Source organism: Zosterops lateralis (assembly GCF_965231275.1).
Source record: "Zosterops lateralis genome assembly, chromosome: 7".
In the NCBI taxonomy this organism is placed as follows: domain Eukaryota; kingdom Metazoa; phylum Chordata; class Aves; order Passeriformes; family Zosteropidae; genus Zosterops; species Zosterops lateralis.
The window spans coordinates 2,863,927-2,889,777 of NC_139767.1; the positions used below are offsets into that span (position 1 = coordinate 2,863,927).

Sequence of the window (25,851 nt, forward strand, 5' to 3'; positions counted from 1 at the left end):
CATTACGGCATCACACTGAAGAACCCTTCCACTTAATAAAGGTTCAAGACCTAGTATTTATTTTTTTTCACTTTTCTTTTGTTCTCAGAGTTCATCTTGGACAGCAAGAAATAAAGTCAGAGAAAGAGGGTGTGAAATCTATTTTGAATGGAATGCAATGGCACCGATTTTTCCACGTGAGGTGTGAAAGCTTTTAACCTTGAATTCCCAGCAGCAGATAAAACATCACTCGGGGTTTCTATTTCCAACCCGTGTGTTACACCTCACCTTCTCTCCTGTGCAGAACATTACTCCTCCTGAACGGAGCGGTATCCGCTTACAGCCAGCGCTGCTTCGAGGGGAAAAAAAAATAAAAAAAAGAAAAGTAAAGTTTGCCTCTCCCTTCAAAAAAAGCCATTTTGTTCAGCCAGATGTTGTACAAAATGGCACGGCCGCCGCGCTCGAGGGGGGCCGGGCCTCCCACCCGGCGGGGCTCTGCGGGGCGGTGGCGGCCCCCGCCCGGCCCCCGGCGGCGCCCAGGCCAATGGGCGCTGGGGCGGCGGCGGCCGCCTCTCCCCGCCCAGCCCGCCCTATATAGCGCCGGGCAGCGCCGCCGTCCCGTCCGTCGGGCTGTCCGTGCCGAGCCGTGCCGTGCCGTGCCGTGCCCAGCCCAGCCGTGCCAGGATGCCGGACCGCGCCGTGTGGCGGCTGGCGCTGCTCGCCCTCTGCCTGGGGGCCGCGGCGGCGGGGGGACAGCGCCGAGGGGCCGGCGGCAAGAGCCGGCGGCAGGCGCAGACCCAAACCACCTCCTTGCCGCAGGGCACCGCCGCGCAGGGAAAGCGTGAGTACCGCCCGCGGGAAGGGCAGGGCAGGGCACGGAGCGGGGTGGGCAGGGAGCACCGGTGGCCCCGGGGGGCTTTGTCTGACCCCTGAGCCGCCCCTCGGACCCGCACACGTGTGCGCCCCTTCCCTCCCGGCTGCTGCCCCCGGTAACGCCGAACTTCGCTTTCTCTGCCCCCTCTGCATCCCCGTTCCTCCTCCTCTCCCCCCAGAGACCTGCTTTGACAATGGACGGTACTATCAGATAAACCAGCAGTGGGAGCGCACTTACCTGGGAAACACTCTGGTCTGTACCTGCTACGGTGGGAGCCGAGGGTTCAACTGCGAGAGCAAGCCCGAACGTAAGTTGGTGGCCCCTTTTGTCTGCGTCGACACCCCAGCGCGGCTTTTGGTGCCGGATAAGCCGAGCCTTGTACGAGTTAGGGCTGGCAGCCCGGGTTTTCCGCTGGAGTTTGGTACTTAGGGTCAGTAATGGGATCTACACTCAATTACACTGAAGATGTGGCTTGGGATTTTCAGAAATGCTTTTCATTAGCGATGGGCCTGCCACCAGAACCCCGAGCCAAACATCACTCATCTCTCTGGAGGATTGGATCTAAACATTAATTTTGGAGCCAACCTCTTCTTTATAATGAACTGAACTGACTCCTGGACTCGCACGGAGAAGTTCAAATCTGGAGTCACTTTGCAGCTCTGGCTCTGCTCTGTTTGATTGCTTCACCCCAACTTTTCATAGCTGTGCAGTGTCGTCAGCTTGTTTAAAAATATTTCAGCTTACAACTTTCCGCAGCCTCCCGACCGTGCTGTGAGCTTTCTATAATTGAGTGTAAAATGAGATTGTTTAGTCTGTGCAGAAAAAGTTTAGGGAACAGAAAGAAGTTTAAATGCAAGGTCTGCTGGAGGATGAGTCTCTGGGATTTGGTGTAGTCCACTTTATCAGATGCAGTTTATCTGTATTTATTGGTCTGAAGCCACTGGTTTGCCGTAATTCCTTTATGTTGCTCTGGAGATAGAAGAGACAAAAAACTGGTTCCTGGCTGACAGTGTTCATATAAGACAGTTGTGAGCATCTCAGCCATCTGTTCTGCAAGGTTTGTGTGCTGCCTGCCTCATGGCTGGAGTATTTTAAGGAGTGCTCAGTCCCCTTACCCCATAAAAGAGGGTTCAATCTACTTTTCATTCCCCTGCGGAGATTCCTGAGTTTTCCTTATGACACAATGAACTTTATCTGCCCAGCAGTGAAGAAAGTTGTTCTGCCTCACATCTTGAGTCTGGTGGCAGCACTGATGTTCTGTAATCACTTACCCGTGCATGAGTGTGAGCAATTCACAAGTAGTGAACTTTGCTGTTGACTTTGGTGGGACTGCTGCAGAATTTGGGATGAATCTGCTCAATTTCTGCTGAGTTAGAGTGAGGAGGATTAGCATGACAAAGCACACAGTTTCCAGGGGTTGTTTGCTCCTTCCTGTCTTCTCTACTGTTGCCTTCAAACAGCTGGGAATGATGCTTTCAGGATGCCTGCCATGTGCCACTTTTGGTTCCCTGAGAGAGAGAAGAAGAGGTTGCTGAGCATCATGGGGGCCTTGAGGGGGTAAATTTCACCCACTTTCCTCTCTACTGTTTCATCCCATGAGGAAAGAGGAGACGGATAGACATTTTTCCCCAGGAGAAAAGGAATATCTCTGTGAGGAAGCAAGGAATGTGTTTCTGCTGACTGTACGTGTTACTGGTGTGGTTACATGAAGCTGATTATTTAATTCCTTTTTTTCCCTTTCCTCATAGCTGAAGAGACCTGCTTTGACAAATACACTGGATCCACTTACCGAGTCGGGGAGACCTACGAGCGCCCCAAGGACTCCATGATCTGGGACTGTACCTGCATTGGAGCTGGACGTGGGAGAATCAGCTGCACTATTGCCAGTATGTAACTAAGAGCCTGTTCCTAGAGCTATTGTTCCTTAGTGTCATATTTTCCAGAGTAATTTACATGATATTCCCAGTGCCTATTAGCTACAGTTGCATGGGGTTTAATCCAAAGCCCACTAAAGCTTTGAAATTAAAAGTCCTTGCCCCACCTACATAAATTTGCACAACTGTGGGAAAACAGCTAAGAAGCAGGACTCAAAGTACTGCTGAACTCATTACAGAAGTAGATATGCTAGATTTAGTGGGCCACAAGCCCTGGAAAGACGAGGCAAAACCCTGAAGGAGGAAGAGATCAGGATGTATGTTTGTATGCATGACATTACAGGCCTGTACAAGTCTGTGCTAGCCCATAAGTAAGCAATGTTATTAAGAAACATTGATATGGTTGTTACTGCTTAAGCAAGTAGTTATTTTTAGCTCGTGCCTGACAGGTATATAAACCAGCAGTGTCCAATAGAATTGGCTTCATGATGCAAACCATGGGGACCCCATCTCTTCAATTGCCTGACACACAACCAAACTCCTCTTTTATTTAAGAGGTCAAGCGTTATGTGAGAAAACATAGGCCAAAAATTACTGTTAGTGTCCAGCCATACAGGCTAGTAATTTATTATGTACAAGAGTGTGTGTTACATCTTCACAGATGAATTACTAAAGTAGTTTTTTGGTTGGGGGAAAAAGTCTGCTCTGCAGCTAGTGGGTCAAAATAACAACATCAGCCTTAATGAGACTAATCAAAATAAATGATAATAAATGAATGCCACCTGAGAGCCAGTCCTTCAGTCTCCAAAAATGTAATTGAATGCTTGTCAAGGGAACTGGGATTTGATGTCCAGACAGCAGCTTAACATGTTTCTGCAACTCCTTTTTCACTAGCTTGACCCATACTTTCCTCTTGCTCTTCCCTCTCTTCCCTTGGTCCTTTCTCCCCAGCTCCCCTTTCACATCTCTGTCTGGAAATCCTTTCCTTATTGAGTCACTGAATTGTTCACAGTTTCCCTTTAGTTCATAATTGGACTTTCTGTGAGCACAGAGGAAGATTGCTGTGTGTCAGGATTTTTATACAGAGATTTCAAAGTCTCTGAGGTACCTTTTGAGAAAAGTCTTGCTGTTAAAAAGTATCCAGTTTCTTGTTTAAGACACACATGCACATCCTGGTAGTGTTGCCACAGAGGACTCGGAAACCAGCCATCACTGTAGCATGGGAAAAAAATAATGCATTAAATCTAACAAGTAAAGCTGGAGCCCTTCTGAATTTAATGGCATTTTATTGGGCAGGGTATGATAAGTGCTGTAAGAAAAAGAGTCAGTAAGGAAATTGCAAGTGTAAGAGCAGCCTTGTTTCCTCATCATCAGCCTGGTTTAGAGCTCACTGGAGAGTCTCGCTGACTGCAACTGGCTTTGAATCAATCTTCAGAGCTCTGAGATTCCCTGCTTTCATAAATGAGCCCACAAAACATTTTACTGGCTCTTAATAAATGATGGCATGTGGGTGTTTTTTCTGTCTTCTTTTTTTTTTCCCTTGGATTCTTCCAAAGAAGCAAACTCTGTGTTTGCAAACTGCCCTGCACTGTGCTACCCTCCCTCAGCCCGGGCTGCCTCAGGGCTGGGGGGCACGGATGGGCTGGAATCTGCTTTTCCAGGGCAGGCTTTCCAAACCCCAAAAGAGCTCTGATTTCCCACTGGGCTGTCACACCAAGCACCTCCTTATCCTCCCCGTGCTGTCCTGGCCACCGTGTCCCTCACGAGTGGCCGCAGAGAAGCCCAAGTGCCTCAAACGCAAAGATGGAGGCAAAGCCTCTCTCACCAGCCCTCAGCCTGAGGGCAGGGTCTGAGGGGGAAACTCATCACTCCCTGGCATTCCCTTGTCACCAGCCAGGCTTTGCCTGTGGTTTGGAACCTGGAGAAGCTGGCCGAAGGAAGGACAGGAGTTAGCTGAGGACAGGGCCTGGGAGGCTCCGTAAATGGTGGGCACCAGCGGAAAAGGGCGGGAAAATGTTGAGCGCCATTTTACAGGCTGATGTCTCCCCTCATTCTCCTCAGCGTCCCTCCTCCTTCTTGCTGCCCCTTCCCCCAGCTGACCCCCTTGGCCCTTGCCCAGATGGCCCTTACCTTGTCACCCCCATGCCGTCCCTGGAGCGTCCCTCACCTCAGTTCCCCTCTCCCCCCACAGATCGCTGCCATGAGGGTGGCCAGTCCTACAAGATCGGTGACACGTGGCGCCGGCCCCACGAGACGGGCGGGTACATGCTGGAGTGTGTGTGCCTGGGCAACGGCAAGGGCGAGTGGACCTGCAAGCCCGTGGGTGAGTGCCTGCTGCTGGGCCTTCCCCCTTGGCGCGCTCGGGGCGGGTGGGCCCTTTGCCCTTGTCTCCGTGTGGGAATGCCCCGGGTGGGCTCTGATCCGCTTTCCCCTCACAGCCGAGCGGTGCTACGACAACACAGCCGGGACATCCTACGTGGTGGGAGAGACCTGGGAGAAGCCCTACCAGGGCTGGATGATGGTGGACTGCACCTGCCTCGGCGAGGGCAGCGGCCGCATCACCTGCACCTCCAGGAGTAAGTGCTGCCCTGGCAGCTGCTCTGCTTTATTTATATTGCTTATTTATTTGTTTATTTTCTTACTCATTTTTCATCCTGCGTGAGAAAGTTATTCCTTTGTCTGCCCTGTGCAAGTGGCTGTAGTTTGAGAGGGATGGCCATCCTCTGGGAAGTGAAGAGGGGACAGAGATCTGTGTGGTGCCCCGGTCGCCATCTGCAGTCAGGGAACACTCCCCAGAGCTGATCATCAGCGCTGGTCATCAAGGGTGCCTGCATTATTTGGGGATTTAATCTCATGGAGAGAGAAAGGTTTAAGGAATCTGTATGTCAGCTGAGCCACAGCCAGGCATCTCCCAGTGAGTCAGGGAAATCTCTTGGCCCACAAAAAGGCAGAGTTTAGCTTAGGGATGTCAATTTCTGTGCTTTCAAGGAGCCTTCTGAGGGACAGTTGAGGGGTTTTTAACTTAAATACCCTTTCCAGCAGCAGGATCTGCAAGATTAAATTAGTTTCTTACTTTTCTCTCTCTGTTACTATTTAATTTTTGTGTTAGCTAATCCAGGGCTTCTTTTGCCTGCTCTATCATTTCTCTTATCAATTTCCCCCCCCCCATTTCCCGCTCCACCAGCACAGGTGATTTTTTAACAAAGTTTTTGCATCATTGAGGGACATTACCGTAAATACTCCATTTTATTTGTGTTTGCAGAGCAAACAGGACTTTTAAAACTCAAAATCTTGCTTGTTTATTGACCTTCTCTTCCAGTCCTGTTAGCTCCACCACAGAGCTTACTTCTGTCTCGGGTTTGCACTAGTTGCCTCAAGAAAATTTAACTTTGTACCTTATGCCTTGGTTATGCAAGGTTTGAGAACTCTTCTGCAGCTTTTCAGTTGCCTCACATTCAGTTGCCTTGGGGCACACAAATAATGGATTTTTGCTAATGTAAACAGCAGACTTGTAAAGAATAAGACACTTAGGAGGGTGGAGATTAAAATGGAAGACCTGGAGAGACTTGGTCAAGAAATAAGCTATAAAAATCAACCCAGCCTTGACAATATTAAGTCTGTTAAAGACATATGGGGAAAAATCATTAGCTGTCAAATTGGAATGAATAAAACAGAATGTGTTGTTTGTGAATTTTGGAGGACTTATTATTACTAATAAAATGTATTTGGCAGTAGCTTTCTTTCCATAACTCAGGTCCGTGCTGTTGTATCATGGGGAAAATTGCAATATAAGGACCTCTTCATTTTTCATTTTGTTTTCCAATTACATTTGAATAGAGAAATTGAAATTTATGTATATAAAATGATACCTCTAGGCCACAAAATGGCATTGCACTTCAAGTGTGTGCTGCTGTTATGTATCTTTTATGGCCAGCATTTTCCAGCATCACAGCTGATTGCTTCAGTGACATTTCAGCTATTCATTGGGAAGAGCGTTCATGAGACACATTTTTTTCACATTTGCAAAATTGCATGATGAATACCTCACCAATTTACCACACTTCTGGCAAATGCTCAATTTCTGGTCATTCTAGCAGTGTGAATCAGTAACATGTTTTCTACATTCACATTCTGTCCTGTGTGCTCTCTCAGTGGCAGTCTGGCTTAATGCACATGTCCTTCCACAGTTCTTCATAAATCCATGTTCATTGATCTGTGATTATATTTGAGTCACTGTATCAAGTTTCCCTTGAATAAGTAGGTAAAATGTTGTAATGGAAGAAGAACTAGTTAATCCATGTGGCTCTGGCATCCAGACAAAAGTAGTTTGTTGTGCTGTCCTTTGAACCCATTTGCTCAATTCATCGGGGGCTGTGGGTTATTAGAGAGATTTAGGAAGTCTGGTACTCCTGGTGTTACTTGAGCAGCTTGTATTAACTTCACTGCAGCTTCAGGGAGGCTTCTTTTGGAAGAAATGGGATTTTACGTGTTGCCCTCAAACAGGTTTTAGTCCCTTCCAGAAGAGAGAGAGAGCCCTGATTTTGAACTGTGCCCTGTGTATGGTATAAAATGGTATAAAATGACCAAGCTGCAAAGACTCCTGGTTTTTTTCCTAAAAGAAAACCGAGGGTCATAAAAGTTTAGCTTTAAAGGTGTGTGCTAGACCGAATGGCTTTAAAAAGTAGCTCATTTTGACAGTGGCTGCAAAGTGAAAGCACAGTTCTGGAAATTAATGGAAATCTTTCCTTAGGCTAAAGCACCAGGATTTGGGGATGCTCTCAGCCTTTGCAGTTTAGGCTTTGCAGGCTTTAGTGCATGTGGGAATTGCAATAGTGGGCTCCAGAGGATGAGGTGAGCCTTTAATCTGGGTGAGCTTTGATGGAGTTGGTGGTGGAGAGCTGGGCACTGCCCAGTGCAGCCCAGCTGAGAGTCCTGTTCCTCACACAGATCGCTGCAATGACCACGACACCAAGACTTCCTACAGGATTGGGGACAACTGGAGCAAGAAGGATAACCGTGGGAACTTGCTGCAGTGTGTCTGCACTGGGAATGGCAGAGGAGAGTGGAAGTGTGAGAGGCACACGTCCCTGCACACCACCAGCACTGGTAAGTGGGACATCCTGCCATGGAACACAGGGGAGGGGAGGAGGAATGGCACGTTTTCACAGGTTAGGACTTGAAGTTAAGCTGTTCCATCCTAATTGAAGTATTTGAGTCTTGTCTGGGGAGGATCAGCAGCAAAGAGGGTCAGAGTTCAGGAGATGCTCCTTGTTTGTGCGTGTGGAGATAAGATTAATTGGTACCTTGTTTCCCTGCACAAATGGGGCTGGCACGTACAGATGGGGTTGCCTGCACAATCGCAGGGCAGTAAATCACACCTGGGGCCCTGCATTCACAGGAACTGTCTTTGTCTTGGGAGCATGGCACTCCAGGTTAATGTTTGAACTTTATGTATTCACCTCAGGGTAACTTTCCTGAAGTGTCCTTTATTTAAACCCCACTGAGACCATCTGGTTTCTTTGACATGATAAACACACCTACTAATGGCTGAGCTTTAAAAACTCAGAAATGTCAAGGAATGTATACAATGCTGTTTAATACATGTTCCTGAGATAGCTTGTAATTTTGGTATGAAATACTGCCTAGTTTACAGGTAGCATGTTTTTTGTGCCCAAGGTTTAAATCTTCAGCTCCTAAATTCTTTTGTTTGTCATTTTAAGGGTCTAGGTTTCTTATCAGTGAGTGCAATGTAAAACTTCTGTTTTCCTGCACTGCCTGCACTAAATTTTACTTGGCAAATGACCTTTAACTGTTTGGTGCCATCAGGTTAACTTAAAACTCTCAGAAGATCTAAACTTCAAAATGTGTAACACTTCAAGGGTGCCAGTGTTTTGTTTCCATTATTATTTCCCCTGGAGGTTCCTGTGGGAATCAACAGCAAAAATTTATATGATATAGACAACACCAAGCCTCTCTGTCTCTTAGTATTGTTCCAAATGACAACATGCCAAAAACTTTGATTCAAACTTTAAAAATTGCTGACTGAAAGAATACATTTTAAGTTTCTTCTTCTTGTTTTTCAATGAAAAATTAAAAACTAATCCTTTTTGCCTTATCTCCCTACTTCCTTGGTAATTTTTATTCTCTTGTCACTCATCTTGATTTTTTTCTATTCTACATTTTCTTCAAATATATATATATTTTTGTTCTAAAAAAATTGTTTTCTAAACTATTCGCATGAAAGTTTCCAAATCCTTTCTAAAGCCACTCCACAGGGTTGGAAACCAGAGGCTGTCATTAGGAGAGAGGGGGAGTTGTTCTTCCGATGTTGAAATTTGCTAAGTGGAATGATTAAGCTGCATCCCCGGGAAGCTGAATGATGGAGTGCCTAAGGTTTTATTATCTCAGCACTTAATGGCAGCCTTCTGCTGCTGAGCTTTGAGTGCCACATGTCTCCTGTGTCCCCCAGGCTCTGGCTCCCCCAGCATCACCAACGTGCAGACGGCGCTGTACCAGCCGCAACCGCAGCAGCCGCAGCCCCAGCCCTACGGCCAGTGCATCACCGACAATGGCGTCATCTACTCTGTGGGCATGCAGTGGCTCAAGACACAGGGCAGCCAGCAAATGCTCTGCACCTGCCTGGGCAACGGGGTCAGCTGCCAGGAGATAGGTATGACTTGGTGTGGAGTGCCTGTTTGCTCCAGTGAGGCCTCCAGAACTCTTTGTGTGCATGTCAGAAATGTCCCCTTCTCCAGGGGACAAGGGGGGAGGAAATGGTTTGGTTTTTTGAAGTCTGGTTCTTTAGGGCAGGAACATTTCCCAGTGAGCTATATATAACCTGCTGAAGGGAAACAGAGCCCTTGGGGAGCAGCATTAATAACTTCATTCAAATGGAGCTGCAATAACGTATGTTTGGAAAAGAATGTAAAAGAATGGCACGGCTGTGGAGCTGTCTGTTGGTGTGTATTGGCCTGGCTCCATGGCAGTCAGCGTGGGTTCCCTGCAGCCAATGACTTGGCCTGGAGGGGTTGTTGCTGTTTCAGAGCCCTGAGATTTGGGGATTGCTTTAAACCGCAGTCTAATGCTGTGACTTTCCTTCTGAAGCCGTGACCCAGACGTATGGTGGCAATTCTGATGGGGAGCCCTGTGTCCTGCCTTTCACCTACGATGGAAGGACTTTCTACTCCTGCACCACCGAGGGCCGCACAGATGGGCACTTCTGGTGCAGCACCACTTCCAACTTCGAGCAGGACAGGAGATACTCCTTCTGTACTGAGCAGAACGGTGAGTCCTTCCCAGAGGGTCTTTGTGTGCATGTGACCCTGGTGTAGGGATGGAGGAAGGAGCAGGGGGCACAGGAACAGGCTACCTGACCTATTCCAGCAGTCTGGAAGGACTCAAGGCAGTGCTGTGAATGGAGGGCTGCCTGATGACAGCATCAGTGTGATGCTGCCTGATGAGTGTGTGCTCTTGGCATCTTTGGAGGGTTCTACAGATGAACCCTTTGAGTCCTGTTCTGTCCTCTAAGCTGGCCTTAGAATGGGAGTACCTGGTCATGATGGAGCTTTGGCCCAAAGGATGCTTATCTTTGGCTTTGCTTGGGTGAATTGCTTCAAGCAATGCCCATATTAGGCTGCAAAGAGGAGGATATCCATGGAGTACAGTTTGTGCAGTCCTGTCACTCCCTCCATCCTGGATATCTAGCCAGGCTGCCATATATAGCAGTGATCTTGATGTGGTTTGTGGTGGCTGATCGAGAGCTGGGGTATGACTAAGCCAGCAGCATTCCCTCTTGTCTGTGGATGGTCAGTGTTCCCTTCACAGCACAGATCTATCTACCTGTGTGGTTTGACTTCCTGGAATGCCTGTCAGACATCCATGGAGCAGTGTCCAGGCAGCTTCTTGGGGTCTGACCTTGGGAAGAATATTGGGTTGGACTTGATGATCTTGAAGGACTTTTCCAGCCTTGTGATTCTGCATGTTCCCACATGAAAATTCTGCTTCTTACACTGCACAGAGACTTTTTTTAAAAAATTCTGTTCTACTGTGGTTGTTTTTTTCCTGATCAAAGCCAAGCCTTTCTCTGCAGGGCATGTAGTACTTTCTTTTTAAAAAACCAAACAAACTCACCCCCAGAAAAGCACCCAAACACTGTCTCTGTCCATGCACACATGCATGTTTTAGAGGGGCTTCTTGTGATACTCTGTGGAAAAGAGAAATGTGGTATAGAAAAATCTCAGTAAATGTCTTCTTGTTCTCCAATATTTGTAAAGCAGAGTTGCTCAAGAGGTGATTAGTTCAGGTGGATTACAGCTCTCTTTCCACTGCTGCTTGCAAAACATGAAGCTTCCAGCCTGCAGAGAGGTTTTGGCTTGTCCTGTTGTACATAACTGAACTGTAACCCTTTCCTGAGGGTGAATGCTTCCCTTAGGGCTGGTAGGCACCACTGGGGGATAGCTTCAGTGAGATAATGCAGGTATGCTGAGAGCTGTGAGTTTTTCATTCCCTAGGCCTTGGGAGAAGGGATCTGCAAAGCTACTTCTCAAACACAGTAAGCTTTGGTTTTCCCTGTTTCCTGGGAATTCCCATGGCTGGCTGTGCTGCTCGTTCCAGAGCAAAGCTTGAACTGAGCTGACCTTGTGCAAAGCTTATGTTTCCACATCTGAATTAATTAAAGCCGAGGAAAGAGGCCTGTGGATTGTATATAGGGCACACGTGGGAAAACACAGTGCTAGTGGTTTGTTTTCCAAGCTCTTCCATGCAGGCTGCATTTGCATCTGTTCCTTTTCCATTTTTTGCACAGTTTTGGTCCAGACACGTGGTGGCAATTCCAATGGTGCTCTGTGCCACTTCCCCTTCCTGTACAACAACCGCAACTACACCGACTGTACGTCCGAGGGGCGCAGGGACAACATGAAGTGGTGTGGGACCACTGAGAACTACGATGCTGACCAGAAGTTTGGTTTCTGCCCCATGGCTGGTAAGGATGAGAGCCATCAAGGGGTTGTAGAGCTCCTCTGTGTGGTCCTTTGAGCTGGAAAGTGAAGACCTCTCTGTTGTTGGTCAGGTACTGATGATTTCTAATGAGCTGCATCTCAGCCCAAAGGCCTTTAAGGCATTTCTGAAGTTCTGTTTTGTCCCTTTTTTCCCCATTAACCACCTCTAGCAGAGATTTAGGCAGTGCCAGGAGAAAGCAATTTTCATTACTTCTTTGCTACAAGACAGTGGTAGGCATGCTCTTCAGCTGGTGCCAGATGGTGTAGATCTGCTGGAGAACATAAATTTGAGTGTGTGTTTAAAATTTCTTTGTTTAGTTGCAGAAATCACTACCCAGTATGAAGGGGCATTGCAAATGGTCTCAGTCCTCAAGATCTTGTGAATTCTGGCCTCATGAATATCCTCTTGCTTTCTTCTCACCCAGCCCATGAAGAAATCTGCACAACCAATGATGGTGTCATGTATCGCGTTGGGGACCAGTGGGATAAGCAGCACGACATGGGCCACATGATGAGGTGTACTTGTGTAGGAAATGGCCGTGGAGAATGGACCTGCATTGCCTATTCACAGCTCAGAGGTACTCAATTTCATGTTGATATCACGACTTTAATTTAAGTGGGAGGTGAGAGAAATCGGTATTTTTTTCTGTCATTGTGGGCTTGAGAACTGCACTTCACTCTTTGGAGTAGGAAGTGGATTAGAGGAGCTGTGAAGTTCTTATCTTGGTTATGTGCTGGAAAAGTATATTCCAGCCTTTACAGTCTCTCAAGTAGAAGCAAACCTTGATTATCTGGATCATTATATCCTTCCCTCCTTTTGTCTACATTTAGGAATTGGCACCACTGTGACTTTACAGAGAGCTCAGTATAGGCACCTCCCCACCTCAAGAACAGACGAAACTCCAGACTAGTCTGAAGTTTGAAAGCAGAGCTGTTCTGTTTTATTGTTCTGCAGTGAAATTTTCAATTCCTCTGTGCTGGATTAGCCTTTTGCTGGCTAATCTATATGAAAAGCTGGCAGGAAAGCATGGTGATTACTCTTATTTATTTACTCATTTGTGTGAGTGGTCCAAGTGGAGAAGTACTTAAGCAATACCAAAAAAAGAAGACTTAAAAGCACAGACATTTGATCATCCTACAGCCAGCTCACAGCATTGGCTTCATGTCTGGAAAAGGCAGGGGGGTTGCTGTCAAGAGGCCAAGAAAGGACTCTTTAACACCACTGCTGAAATGGGATATAATTTAAGGGAAAGGCTTACTCAAGGGCTTTGGAAGGGTTGGGTTTTTTTCATGTGTTCCCTTCAGAACAGCGTGAAAGGCACTGCTGAAAATTCTGGTCTGTGCAAGTCTTGTTTCCACTTAGACAGCCGAGTTCTCTGCAGTTCCATTCTGGAGGTGAAGTGGTCCTTCTGGATGAGGAGAGGGTAGAGATACTTTGCTTTTTCAAAAGGCAGAAGTTATTTGAGTAGAGCTGTTTAAACACAGCAGCCAGACCTTGGCGCCTGCAGCAGAGTCTGAGCACTCCTCGGTTTATCCTGATGCTGTGCCCATGGTGTGGGAAAATATGGGGAATGAAAGCCTGGACTCACTTCCCCAAGGACAGCTGGTCCAGGATTGACTCTGGACCTGAACTTGGGTCTCCTGGGTCTCATTTAACAAAACAACTTGCTTCTGGGCATGTTTTCATGTTTGTTTTGTCTTTCTGCTCCTTGCTGTGATTAGACTGGCTTTAGGAATCCTGGGGCTGATCCCAGATGGACACTGAATGTAACAGAGTGATACCGTTGTACTACAGCATGGGGTCTGGTGACTGTGTTAGGAGGGAAGAGTAGACTGTGGGCACCAGCAGCATCTTATGTGCATAAAAGATCTGCCTCTGCCTTCAGACTGCTACAGAGGGTAGCAGATATACCCAGAAGAATAACTTCATGAGGATGGCTGTACTTCACTGTATCTTTAGAAATTTGAAGCAGCCCTTATCTCCTTGTGTAGTTGCAGTGATTTGAGGCTGAGGAGTTTCAGCTGAGATGTTCCTCAGAGGAGATGGTTGGAGAGTCAGTGTGGTGGTTTAGATTTTTGTTCACACATGGAATCTGTCTGAAGGAGCAACGAGGCAGTTTTTGTAGCTGGATTGTGTCCTACAGACCTCTTTTCTGCAAGGGTTGCTTAACTGTACAGTGCTGATAGGTGAGCTTGGGAGCAGGGGTGTGTATGCAGCACTACGAGGGTCACAGATTACAGGAGGGCTCCTTTCTGGGTTGGATGGAACTGGTCATGGTCAGTCTGTGTGCTGATCAAGCAGAGGGAATGATGTTCCAGGCAGAAGTGTTCTGTCTTACTGCTTAGAGCTATTGCTGATGTGCTCTGCTCTCTCCCCCAGACCAGTGCATCGTGGATGGCATCACCTACGACGTGAACCAGACCTTCCACAAGCGCCATGACGAGGGGCACATGCTGAACTGCACCTGCTTCGGCCAGGGCCGGGGGAGGTGGAAGTGTGACCCTGTTGGTGAGTCACCTGTGGGCTGTCCCCACTTGCCAAACACCCTTTGTGGCTCTGTGCAAACTGGGGTGGGAGTTTGGGCCCAGTCTTTGTCCACTTTCTGTCCTGAATTGTACAAAAGCAAAAATAGAAGCAACAAGGCATTTTATGGAGGGTAAGTGAAAGGGCATTTGTTAATTTAAGAACATATGCTTGGGTTATCGCACCTGCCACAGAAGAACCTTGGCTGTGGCCAGCAGATATTGTAAAATGTAGCAGGTTGTGGTAGCAGGGCAGTTTAGCCCCAGGCTGTGGTGATTTGGCTGGATTCTGTCAGCTTAGCAGCCTCAACACTGATAAAATATGCAACTGGGCACTGATGCTAGGATCAGTTTTCTTGCCTTTCTCTATCCTAAAATCTTTCAGAGTTTTCTCTCTGAACTGAGGAAGGAACACCAGTGCATGTTAACTTACCTTGGACTGAATTGATTTTTTGGCTGCTGCCCTTTTTTCTAGCAAAGAGAGAAAGCTTAGGATGAGAACCCGTGTTAATAGTGCTCTGGAGGTTAGCTAAAACCGTCATGGTTTTCTGCAGGAATGAGATTTCATGTCTTCTGCCTCCCCCCTTCCCCAGCAAACCTTGATTGGAAGATAAGACCTGGCTGTTTGGTTGGCAATTACTAAATCCAAGAGAGCTTCAAACTGTTGCCAATAAAATCTATTAGAAATTACTAGTTGTGAAGCTCTGCTCTTTTTACAGTAGTATCTGTATGTGTTTGTTCAAGGAACATAGATAGTAAAGTTCCTGTAAAATTACTAGTTTGAAGGAAGGGGTGGGGGGATGATTTCTGCTATCTGTATAGGTGCAATTAAAGTTTAATTTTGTTGGCTCTTTCTAAACAAAGCTCTTATTTATCTAAGCAAACATAATGCTTGTTCTCACTGAAAATTTCCATCAAGCCAGGCATACATGCAGTTGTCAGAGTAGAAAATGTACTGAAGTGCTGTTCTGTGCTGTATTTACACTAGTTAAGCTGACTTCAGGATCTGATCTGTCCCCCTTTGGTTTATACAATGGTAAATCTAGAAAGATTCTGCTGAAAATAAAAACATTTGGAGGACTGTTAAAACATAAATGAATTCTGCTGAATGCAGGAAGAATTTTTGCCTTTGATCTCCTTGAGAGCAGTATGGTTTAGCTTTGAATGAGAGATGAACTCAGTTGGCCAGGGCAGAATTGAGCTCCAGAGTGGATGATCATCTTTCTAGAAGGAACACCCCACTGAAATGCATCACAGCTGAATTGGCCCCCTGATAACCAACTTAATGCATGCAGTGCTATATTAAAGGCCTTGTTTTGAGATTCAAGTTCTGCTGCCACTTTGTTTCTATATTTACAAATAAACACTGGTGTTGCAAAAGTCTTTTGGGACTCACTCTTCTTTGTAGATATTTCACTGTGGTTTCAGTAACACAGGGTGACGAACTGTCTCTCTTGTGCCCTCAGACCAGTGCCAGGACTCAGAAACTCGCACCTTCTACCAGATTGGAGACTCCTGGGAGAAGTACGTCCATGGGGTCAGATACCAGTGCTACTGCTATGGTCGTGGCATTGGAGAATGGCACTGCCAGCCTCTGCAGACCTACCCAGGTAAGAAACCCCACAGAAAACTGACTCATCTGCTGAGTAAGAACTGAGGAAAGCCAACTTTCCACCCCTCAGCTGTTCAGGTTTCTGTACCTAATGCCTCTTGGTTTCCTTTGAAAACGGAACAGATTCTCCCTGTCCCTTGGCAGACACAAACAGGTGTCAGGGGGTTGTAAAGAGGGGCCCGAGCTGTTTGCAGCTATTTCCAAGGCCAGAGTTAGTTCAGAGAATGACCCTCAGTGCACACAACAATTTGGGTTTACTGGCCTTACTGGTTTAATTGCTTCTTGTTATTTAGTGATACCACACGTGCAATCTTCAGCTTATATTGCCTGAAACTCACACATGTAGTTCTTCCTTTTCCACTCATTACAGAAGCAAAATCCATCGTGGGACGAAATGTTTTTCCTGCTCAGTGCCCCAAAGAAATTAAATATTTGAGCTCTTGTTTGTCCAGGCAATTCCAGGAACTCTTTATAGGGATGGGCAATGCCTGTTTGTTGGTTGTTCAGCTTCAGTTCCCCAAACAGAACATAAGGGGAACCTCTCTGCTTTCCTGTGTAAGGTTCAGGTGGCCACTGTCTTCATCTGAATAAGATGAAGTATTAAGACTTGCTGGGCTTCATTTACTCCTGTTGGACTGCTTAAACAAACACCTCCCTGAGCTATGTGAAATATGCATGCCTCCAGCCTGGAGACCAGGGCTTTGGGCTGCTTTAGACACAAGAGTGACTGAAAATGTGTAAATAAACCAAATCTAATGTTTCTGAATGTATATTTGGGGTTAGATGAGCTTTGAAATTTTCTGCCTCTGGCCACAGGTTTGTTTTTCTAGTAATCCTGTTAAATGGGGAACAGGTATATATGCTATGTGGTTGTCCAAATAAATTATTATTAGAAATGCGGGGAATGGGTTGAGGGTGCAGCTATTTAATGGCTAAAACACTTGCCTGCGGATTCCAGGGATCTCTTTGCTGGGATTTTCTGAGAACTGACATGAGGACAGTGCTGCTGAGTGTTCATCGAAACCTCCCCAATGGGGCTGGGAGGGACTGAAAGGGAGAACCAGGGGATCATAAAACCTGTCCTTCTCTATTGGAGGGCTTGTTGGAGGAAAGAGCCTGAGCCTGACCTAGCTGAATGCAATCATTAGTCTTAAGCATTAGAGTGCTGCAAAACTTGTATTTTCATCAGTTTTGTCTCAGGACTTCCACCAACCCTTCTGGTGGTGTTTGTGTACAGGAGAAAAGTCTATCTGTCCTCCATAGAGTCATGAAAATTCAATGCTTCAAATGAACTGATTAAGAAATGTAGTAAAATAGTAGAAGATTAGTGTCTCTTTTCAGGGTATATTCAGTGTCAGATCTGAAATGTTCCCTCACCATGCTGCATGATTAGATCTGGATTTGGCAGGTTGCTTTTGTTAGCAAAGACTTTGTTTGCAGACTTTTTCTGTACTAGACCTCTCCCATTTTCCTTTTCATTGACAGCTTACAGGAAGTGGACCCAAGCAGTGCACATTAACTCCCCCACAGAATTTATTCTTATTCACTGGTTTTCTAGGTAGCAATGAGGCATTAAACTCATTATATGTGCACTCACATTATTGTGAGCCATGCAGCTTTCTTGTTTTTTGATGACTCCACAACATCCCCAGTATGTTAAAACTGGCAGTTCTTTTTTTCAGGGTCAACTGGACCTGTCCAGGTGATCATCACAGAGAGCACAAATCAGCCAAACTCCCACCCCATCCAGTGGAATGCTCCTGAACGATCTCACATCACTCAGTACATCTTGCGCTGGAGACCCGTGAGTGCCACATTTGTCATCGTTGTTCATCAGGAGTACTTTATTTGGCTTTTTCTGGTGTCTGAGAGAAGTGGCTGACACAATTTCAGCGAACTTGAGTTGCTTATTCAGTGTCTTTTTCCTGTTGAGGTCAACAGCTACTCTTGAGCATCAAGGAGAGCCAGTGCTGTATAAACACTTCATGTTTTCTTGCCCAAACTTCACTGGTTGCTGTGTTCATCAAGTGTTTTGTTAAACAAACCCCTAGTACAGCAAGCAGACAAGTTTATATCCTTCCTTACCTTAGGAATGTAAATCTTTGTGGAAGTCTCTTCATCCAAAGAAATGCTGTTTTAGTAACATGTGCGTGTCCAGAGACTACCAGGATGCATTTTATTCTGTTAACGAGGAGGTAAAAATGAGTAGGACATGAAGTCATAAACAGCTCAGTGTAGGATTAAATAAACAGTCATTCCCATCTTCTCCGAAGTCTAAACCAAAACTGGTTAACCACTGCTTGTGAGCTGGTTCCTCTATGAGGAATGATTTTGTTTAACCAACGCAGATGAGCTGTGTTCCAGCTTCACAAAAGAGCACTTTAATCATTAAGAGCATTAGTACCTCAATGCTGCCTGTTATTAAGAGAACAATAAAGGCCCTGATCCAAAGCCATTCAGGGCACTCAAGTCTTTTTACTGACTTCAGTGTATCTTGGATGAAGGCCTGAATGAAATGGACTTTAAAGCACTGGAGTACAAACCTCAGAGGATGGAGCATTATTTTAAAGCTTCCCATAGAGTTCAAACACAGGGTAGAAGGGAGAACTTCTCTGTATATTGTTTTCAGATGATGGATTAGAGAGTTATTCTGAACAGCCTTCAAATCTATATCTTTCAGCCACTACTTCATGCCTTACTGTGCTTTTGATGAAGGAATAAGTTGAATTTATAACAAATAATGCTCCTTTTAAAGGGTAAAGTTCATGGCTAGGTTGTTTTTAGTTTACCCCTGTAAAACCTAATAACTCAATGCCATTGGTCCTGCTTCTTGGCATACTTTTCTCTTCTCCTTTGACTTGATTTTGTATGTGCATTAAAGCCACTCAAGTCATATCTGTGTTTGAATATTACAGTGAATAGTCACCACACAGCAGGTTGGGTCACTAGGTTCCCCTGCTTGCAGCCTGGGGGGGTCTCTCACTGTCTGAGTGTCCTTTTTCTTGCAGAAAAACTCAGGAAGGCAGTGGAAGGAAGCCACCATCCCTGGCCACAGGAACTCCTACACCATCTCAGGCCTAAAGCCTGGTGTGATATATGAGGGGCAGCTGATCAGTGTCCAGCAGTACGGCCACAAAGAGGTCACCCGCTTCGATTTCACCACAACCAGCACCACAGCAGTGACAAGTGAGCTGAGCAGGGGAACATCCAGGAAAACCTGATCTCCTTCACCCCTGTCCTTGCTTTGTGCATCCCAGTTAACACAAAAGCAGTGATGCCTAATGCAGCCTCTCTTTCCTCTCTATTGCAGGCAACACTGTTTCAGGAGAGACAACTCTTCTTCCTCCCGTGGTTGCCACTTCAGAGTCTGTCACTGAAATCACATCCAACAGCTTTGTTGTCTCCTGGGTCTCTGCTTCTGACACCATTAATGGATACCGTGTTGAGTATGAGCTGAGCGAGGAGGGGGATGAGCCCCAGTACCTTGGTGAGAGAGCACTGGAGGGTGCCAGGCCTAGGCATTGCTCACTGACTGACTGCAGCCAGTGCATCACTGCTTTGTGGCAGTCATAGAGCTGGTGTGAGCAGTGAGCATCTCCCTGGCTTTCTGTAGGGTTCAGTCAGGATGTGAGAGTGGCAGGACCAGCTCAGGTTAAAACCTCAGTCTATTGTCTTTTCTCCAGTAATAGCTGTAAGAGAACAAGACAGGTAAATAGCAATATCCCCTCAGAGTACTGTCCCAGAATTCTGCAGAGGAAAGCTGCCTGAACCAGGAGTGGTGGATGAGTAGTAACTCTGGGTAGATACAAATTTTCTTTTCATCTCCATGAATTTGCTCAGTGTTTTTTTCCTTTTACAACCATAAAAGGCACTGGCTTCCACAGCATCCTGAAGTGAGCAACAGTGCAGATGAGGAGAGAGCCCAGTCTGGTTTTTTGAGCCTGCCTGCTGGCTAATTTCCTTTGGCATACCTTTGTTCTTCCTTCAGAATGGACAGAGAAATCTTTCCCAAATGCCCTCTCTTGGCTGCTTGTCATCTCATGGATATCTCATGTTCCAGTCTGCTCTGTCAGTTGTTTTATTTGGATCAGATCTTCCTCATCTTTGATAATACAACAATTTAGCTGAGCTGGGAAGCTGGTTAAAGGCACTGGACTCAGACACAGGAGTTGAAACTCTTTTTCCAACATTTACTTTAGAGCCCATGACACCACTACATGTGATTTCATTGTAACTACTTCTTCCTAAATATCTCACCTCAAATAGTTGAGATTATAACAGTTATTGGGACGTGAATGTGGTAGAAGAATGTGACAAATCAATCTCCTTACCTAATAGTTCTTCCTGGAGTGTTGCTCCCCTGAACTCACAGGCTTGGACACTGAGCAAAAGTGGCTCTTGTGGGGACTGCCAGCATTGTCACCACCTTTCTTTCTGCCCAGACAGCTGAGGTGTGCTGTGAAGCAGCTCCTGAGCTCATCTGTCTACAGACAGAGGTTTACATGCAGATTGAAAGGAAATTCCCAGTTTTCCCTAAGATGCTTGGCTTCAATCTGGCCAGCAAAGAGCTGCTTCTTGGGGAATTTTCTACATCTGGCACGTAGGTGGACATCTGGGAGAAGGGAGGGAAGTTCACCAGCCCTCATAATGTCATTCTTCTTCACCCATGAGTCAGTGTTTCCACATAACCTCCTCATGTGAAAGTTTTTCCATATATTTCTGTACTGAAAGTTCAACAGTCAGGCTATGAAATGAGTATTCAGCTGAGATGGCTGCAATGTGCAGGGGACTGCTGCTCCAGCTGCCCTGCAATATCCCACATCAAGCCTTGCTGCCTCTGGTTGCTGGTCCCAGCTCTCCACACAGCTTTTCTCAGGTGAACCAAAGACAGTGCAGAGAAACTGTTGTTTTATTGCAGGAAGACTGTGCTTCAGTCCAGATTAGAACAGACTGCTCAATGATTTAATTTGGAGGGAAAGCAAGAAGATGGGATTGCTGAAACAAATTTTTCTCTCCTGCCTTCCTCAGATCTTCCAAGCACAGCCACTTCTGTCAACATCCCTGACTTGCTTCCGGGTCGCAAGTATATTGTTAATGTCTACCAGATCTCTGAAGAAGGAGAGCAGAATTTGATCCTGTCAACTTCACAGACTACAGGTATGTGTGGGTGGCTGTTGCTGCACTTGGAAAGCTTCTGTTACTGTTTGCTCAAGAACTTTTGGTTGTCTCTTATCCTCACTCTTGCTGTCTTCCTCTGTTTATTCTCTTAAACAGCTCCTGATGCGCCACCCGACCACACAGTGGAAAGTGTGGATGACACATCTATTGTCATCAGCTGGAGCAGACCACAGGCTCCAATCACAGGTTTGTCCAACTGGAAGGCACTTATTCTGCATTATTCTTAGAATCTGAAATGTAGGTTAAAAAAAAAAAAAAAAGAAATATAACTCTGGGACAAAGGTAGTGCAAAATTCTGTCTGGTGGGAGAGACCAGCTGCAAAGCACATGGGCAGTTTAGCATTTCCTTGGCTTCAGTGACTGAACCAAGCTATGCAGAAGGCTGGATGTAAAACAATTCCTTCTGGATTTGTGTGAAATAAAAACAAGCCCCAAGACCTTCTATTTGTATCTGTCACCCAGACCATCCCATAGTGAGCATGAGAACAGTACAGGCCTAGATCCACGTGTCAGACCTCATTCTGACCCAGGTCAGACTGTGCTTTGGAAGGTGGTGTGAGTGTGTGGTCTGGGGGTGGGACGTGAACACAGGCAGGCCACAGGTCCTGCTGAAGTTCAGGACTATTTTTATCAAAGCTCAGTAGGGAGATCAGTTCAGCCTCATTTCTAGCATTCTTTGTGCTTACTGTTTGTGCTGAGGATTACACATTTCTCTTGCCTCAGGCTACAGGATTGTCTATGTGCCCTCTGTGGAAGGCAGCAGCACAGAGCTCAACCTCCCTGACACGGCCACCTCTGTGACACTCAGTGACCTGATGCCCGGGGTCCGCTACAACATCAGCATCTACTCAGTGGAGGAAAACCAGGAGAGCACTCCTGTCTTCATCCAGCAGGAAACCACTGGGGTCCCACGCACAGGTAGTGCTCATCTTGTGTGTTTCAGTCACTGAGATTGCTGTTGGTAGCTGAGTGGGTGCTTCAGTGAATTCAGTTATGGCTTTGTGTGGTTGAGTTGTGAGTTTCACTGGTATTGAAGTTCTGTAGTAAAATCATATTTATTGACATAGTCAAGACACAACTCTGTATTAAGAGTGTTATAATTCTTAGGGATTGGACTGGAGGCAGGTCTTGCATTGTCTGCAGAAGAGAGATCAATTTTCCAAGTTATTTTAGGGCATTCTGCTAAGAAATCCTCTGAAGTGCCTGGTTGTATCATTTTGCCCCAGCACTTGGCTTGCAGATGTTCAAGGTTATGTACTCAGACGCCAAAACATGCATTCAGATTGTTCACCTGACTTTTCCCTATCCCTTCCAATCCTACCCATTATTTTCCTTTGCAGTCAGTGGGGATGGGAGATTGCTCAGCATTGACTGATGTGCCAAAATGACACCATAGGATCTAAACATGAGGCACTCAGCATTTAAAAAACTTCTGGTTTCAGGGTCCTTTAAGTATCCAGTTGGACTAAATAACCAAACCAAAAGAGGGGATAGTGAAATAATTGGAATTTGATGTGGTAAGCAGTGGAATTTCATGGTCCTGCAAGTTGCAAGCACGTGTTTGCAAATGGGAATTTACCAGGAATGAACTCAGCTCAATGATTTTATGGTTTGGCTTCTGCATCTTCCAAAAATGTGCACTGGTTAACCTTAGGGCAGTATCAGTCCTAGTCTCAGGAAGCTTAATTTAAACACAGGAATTCAAGGGTGCAGTACTGTGGCCCAGCACTGAGAGAACTGCATTTTGCATTTGACTATAGTAAGGCCAGATCAGCCCCTGTACTTGTTTAATCATAAAAGGTGGATTTCAAGTTAATCATAGACATTCAGAACATGCTGTGGGTTTTGAAAACCCTCTCTTTTAATTTTAGAAGGAGGTTACTGTTTCCAGCCCCTGGAGTTCTTTTTCTCCCCTCAGGCTTTGGTTCTGCATATACTTGAAGTTCTGTAGGATATTGCATCTGATCTTTCGGTTCTCTTTCTGTCACAGCAAGATACCTTCTGAAGACATGGTATACTTCAAAGTAGATAGCGATGTTTGGAGTTGTAGTCTGCTTGAATGTTGTCTGGAAGTGTGTGTAGGCATGTCTACAGTGAGGTTACCCTGACTTTTTAATTTGGTAAATATTATTGGGCTAGCCATTGCTCAAGCAAAATTCTTTTTTTTTTTTTCCTTCCCTGGAAACCTGTAATTTCTCCTCCTGCTCAGGACTCCCTCTGACAACTGTTGTACCCCTGTGCTTTCAGATGAAGTGCCTTCCCCCAGAGATCTGCAGTTTGTGGAGGTTTCTGACATCAAGATCACCATCATGTGGACCCCTCCGCAGAGCCAGGTGTCCGGCTATCGGGTGGAGGTGATCCCCGTCAACCGCCCCGGCCAGCATGGCCAGAGACTGCCCATCACCAGGAGCTCTTTTGCTGAGGTCATCAACCTGATCCCAGGGACAACCTATCTCTTCAAGATCTTTGCTGTAAACCAGGGCAGGGAGAGCAAACCTTTGACTGGAGAGCAAACCACCAGTGAGTCTCTTTTCCTCTGTGCTTTTTTCAGCCTTTTGAAGCCTGTGTTTCCCTGTCGCTTGGAGAAATGTATAAACAGAGCACTTGAAGTGCAACAGTTCTAGCCCAGGAGGTATCCCATCAGTAGGATGACAGGGCTGGGAATTCATTCATTCTAACAATGATCTCTTCAGCAGATTTATCCTCCTCCAGGGCTTTCCAATGGGAGTTTAAGTCTCATGGTGCTTTGAAACAATTTCGTATGGCTGGAATTCAACTTTTTTATTACTGACTGAGAATTGATGGACCCTGCAGTTCTTTTACAGCACAGATCACAGCCTGTGATTCTTACAATTTTAGGGTTTGTTTTTTTTTTCGCTGGTACCTTAGGGCAGATTTCAGTATGACTTGCTGAGATTCCTCTGAAAATCCCCATCTCCCTTCTGACAGCTCCATCCATACCTGGCTCCCCTGGCAGCAGCAGCAGTTGTGCCTGCATGTGCAAGGGAGGATCATGCAGGATCCTCAGAACCTGGTTGCTGCTGATCTAGTGGCAGTGCAGCACCTCACCAGTGTGAGGAAGAATGCACTTTGTCAGGCACTGCTTCTTGCTTTGCAGCAGTGCAGAGAAGAGAGAGGAGCAGTGGCTGGGCAAGATGTAGTTTTCAGATGGAAGAGTAGGAGTTTTATCTGGGTTTTGGTGGTTATCTCTGTTTTTGATCCAAGAGGAGCAGATCAGACAGAACATGGGACGTGGTTTGTTTGATCAGATCCTGTTTATTGGGCAATAGAAGGGTGAGTGGGTGTTTGTGGTGTTCTTTGGCTGGGTGACTTTATTCAAAGGGGCAAAATTTAGCCATGTGTATCTGCTGCTCTTCTGATATTTTTCAGTAAAAAGAGCAACTTCTGAGAAGCCAGCCCAGCTCTTAGTAATATGAAAGGGGGAAGGAAAGGAAATGGGATAATCTGTGAATATAGCCATGCTGTTTGAGAAATACCCTTACTTCCATCCATGAAGTTATGAGCAATGAATAGTGCCTGTCCCTTGACTGTGCAGGAAGAATGGGATCCTTATGTCTATCCTTTGCCATAGGTGTCTAATTTGAGCCCAAATGGTGTGAGCACCCTCCCTCCTCTTTCAAGTGAGGCTTTCAAAAGCAAGGATGCGACTTGGGAATCTGAGCTCTCTTGGATGTGTTTAGAACAAGAAGGGCTCAGTTCCCAGCTAGATCTGTAATTCTTTGTGGTTGTTTTGAGGAGCCTGGGCTAGGTGTAGGATTCCTCTGAAACTCCACACAGAGGTGTACACTGGAGCATAGACATTTAATTCAGACAGCACAGTGCCTGTCACAAATGTCTGGAGTCGTTTTCCATAGGCTGTGATCATCCGCTTAACTGCTTTGCCTAAACCACATTGCAGAAACTATTCACATAAATTGCATCCTGTAATCGAAAGTCCTGGGAAACAGAAATCATTCAGGGTTCCCAAGGAAAACCCTGCAGCAAAAGTCTCTTCCCACGGTGTCAATATGATTCTCTTTTTGGCCTTCCGTTACAAAGCAGTCTACAAATAAACTCCGAGTGTGTGTGTGGCTTTTTAATCTTCCCCTTTTTCCTCCAGTATGGAGAGAGGAAGTGATAAAAGCCTAATAGAGCTGGCAAATTAAATTGTGCAGAAAGGAATTGACTTTAGGCTACACATTTTAGGAAGATACAATCTTTGTCAGATGAGACTTAGCTCAGATTTAAGTACCAGCAAGGGATAAAGTTGTCTTTCAGCCTGTGGGTTGGAGATGGGCCTAAGCAGGGCCACACTCATCCGTTTTGTTTTTGAGTTCTCCCCAGTTTTTTCCAGTGGTGGAAGAAGGAAGATCTCACTTCCTTTTTCCTCCCTCCTCAAAAATGGAGAAAACAAAAGCATCTTCCTGCTGAATCACTGGGAGAGTGATTAAAACATTAATTTTTGTCACCAAAATAATGCTTCTGCAGAAAGAGAAAAAAACATCTGCCAGCAAAAAAGAGCATTGATGAAGCCTCACTGCTCTTAATTTCAACATATGGCTGGAACCTAGAAAAGGTGGGGAGACTTGCCATGAACTCCTTGCTGCAGCCAGTGCTGCCCTGCCTGCTGTGGGGGCAAATTCCCCTCCAAAGCCTCACCTTGCCTCAACCAAAGGCTGTGACATCTCCACCGGTCACTGTAGCTCCAGTGAAGGAGCTGTGCTGCTTCAGCCTCTTGTTTGTGTGGTTATCTGGGTTATCAGCTTCAGCAGCTTCCCAGGGGCACTGATAAAAAGGGGAGGAAGCCTGGTAAAA

General features: G+C 46.0%; 1 protein-coding gene across 3 annotated transcripts in view; it reads left to right on the forward strand.

The window, feature by feature from the left end:
* Positions 1–301: 301 nt before the first annotated feature.
* Positions 302–25,851, forward strand: part of FN1 (fibronectin 1) — a 51,968-nt gene continuing 26,418 nt past the window's right edge. The window contains exons 1-19 of one of the 3 annotated variants that reach the window (XM_083865317.1): positions 302–820; positions 1,032–1,160; positions 2,602–2,739; positions 4,919–5,050; positions 5,166–5,303; positions 7,675–7,833; positions 9,197–9,397; positions 9,832–10,011; positions 11,531–11,707; positions 12,149–12,301; positions 14,104–14,232; positions 15,713–15,856; positions 17,541–17,662; positions 18,867–19,044; positions 19,169–19,345; positions 20,887–21,015; positions 21,133–21,222; positions 21,760–21,954; positions 23,284–23,556. In XM_083865317.1, coding sequence (XP_083721443.1) covers positions 664–820; positions 1,032–1,160; positions 2,602–2,739; positions 4,919–5,050; positions 5,166–5,303; positions 7,675–7,833; positions 9,197–9,397; positions 9,832–10,011; positions 11,531–11,707; positions 12,149–12,301; positions 14,104–14,232; positions 15,713–15,856; positions 17,541–17,662; positions 18,867–19,044; positions 19,169–19,345; positions 20,887–21,015; positions 21,133–21,222; positions 21,760–21,954; positions 23,284–23,556 — 3,001 coding nt within the window. In that variant the 5' untranslated portion in view covers positions 302–663. The remainder of the gene's footprint in view (positions 821–1,031; positions 1,161–2,601; positions 2,740–4,918; positions 5,051–5,165; positions 5,304–7,674; positions 7,834–9,196; positions 9,398–9,831; positions 10,012–11,530; positions 11,708–12,148; positions 12,302–14,103; positions 14,233–15,712; positions 15,857–17,540; positions 17,663–18,866; positions 19,045–19,168; positions 19,346–20,886; positions 21,016–21,132; positions 21,223–21,759; positions 21,955–23,283; positions 23,557–25,851) is intronic. The other 2 variants (XM_083865316.1, XM_083865315.1) reach the window with 2 other exon arrangements.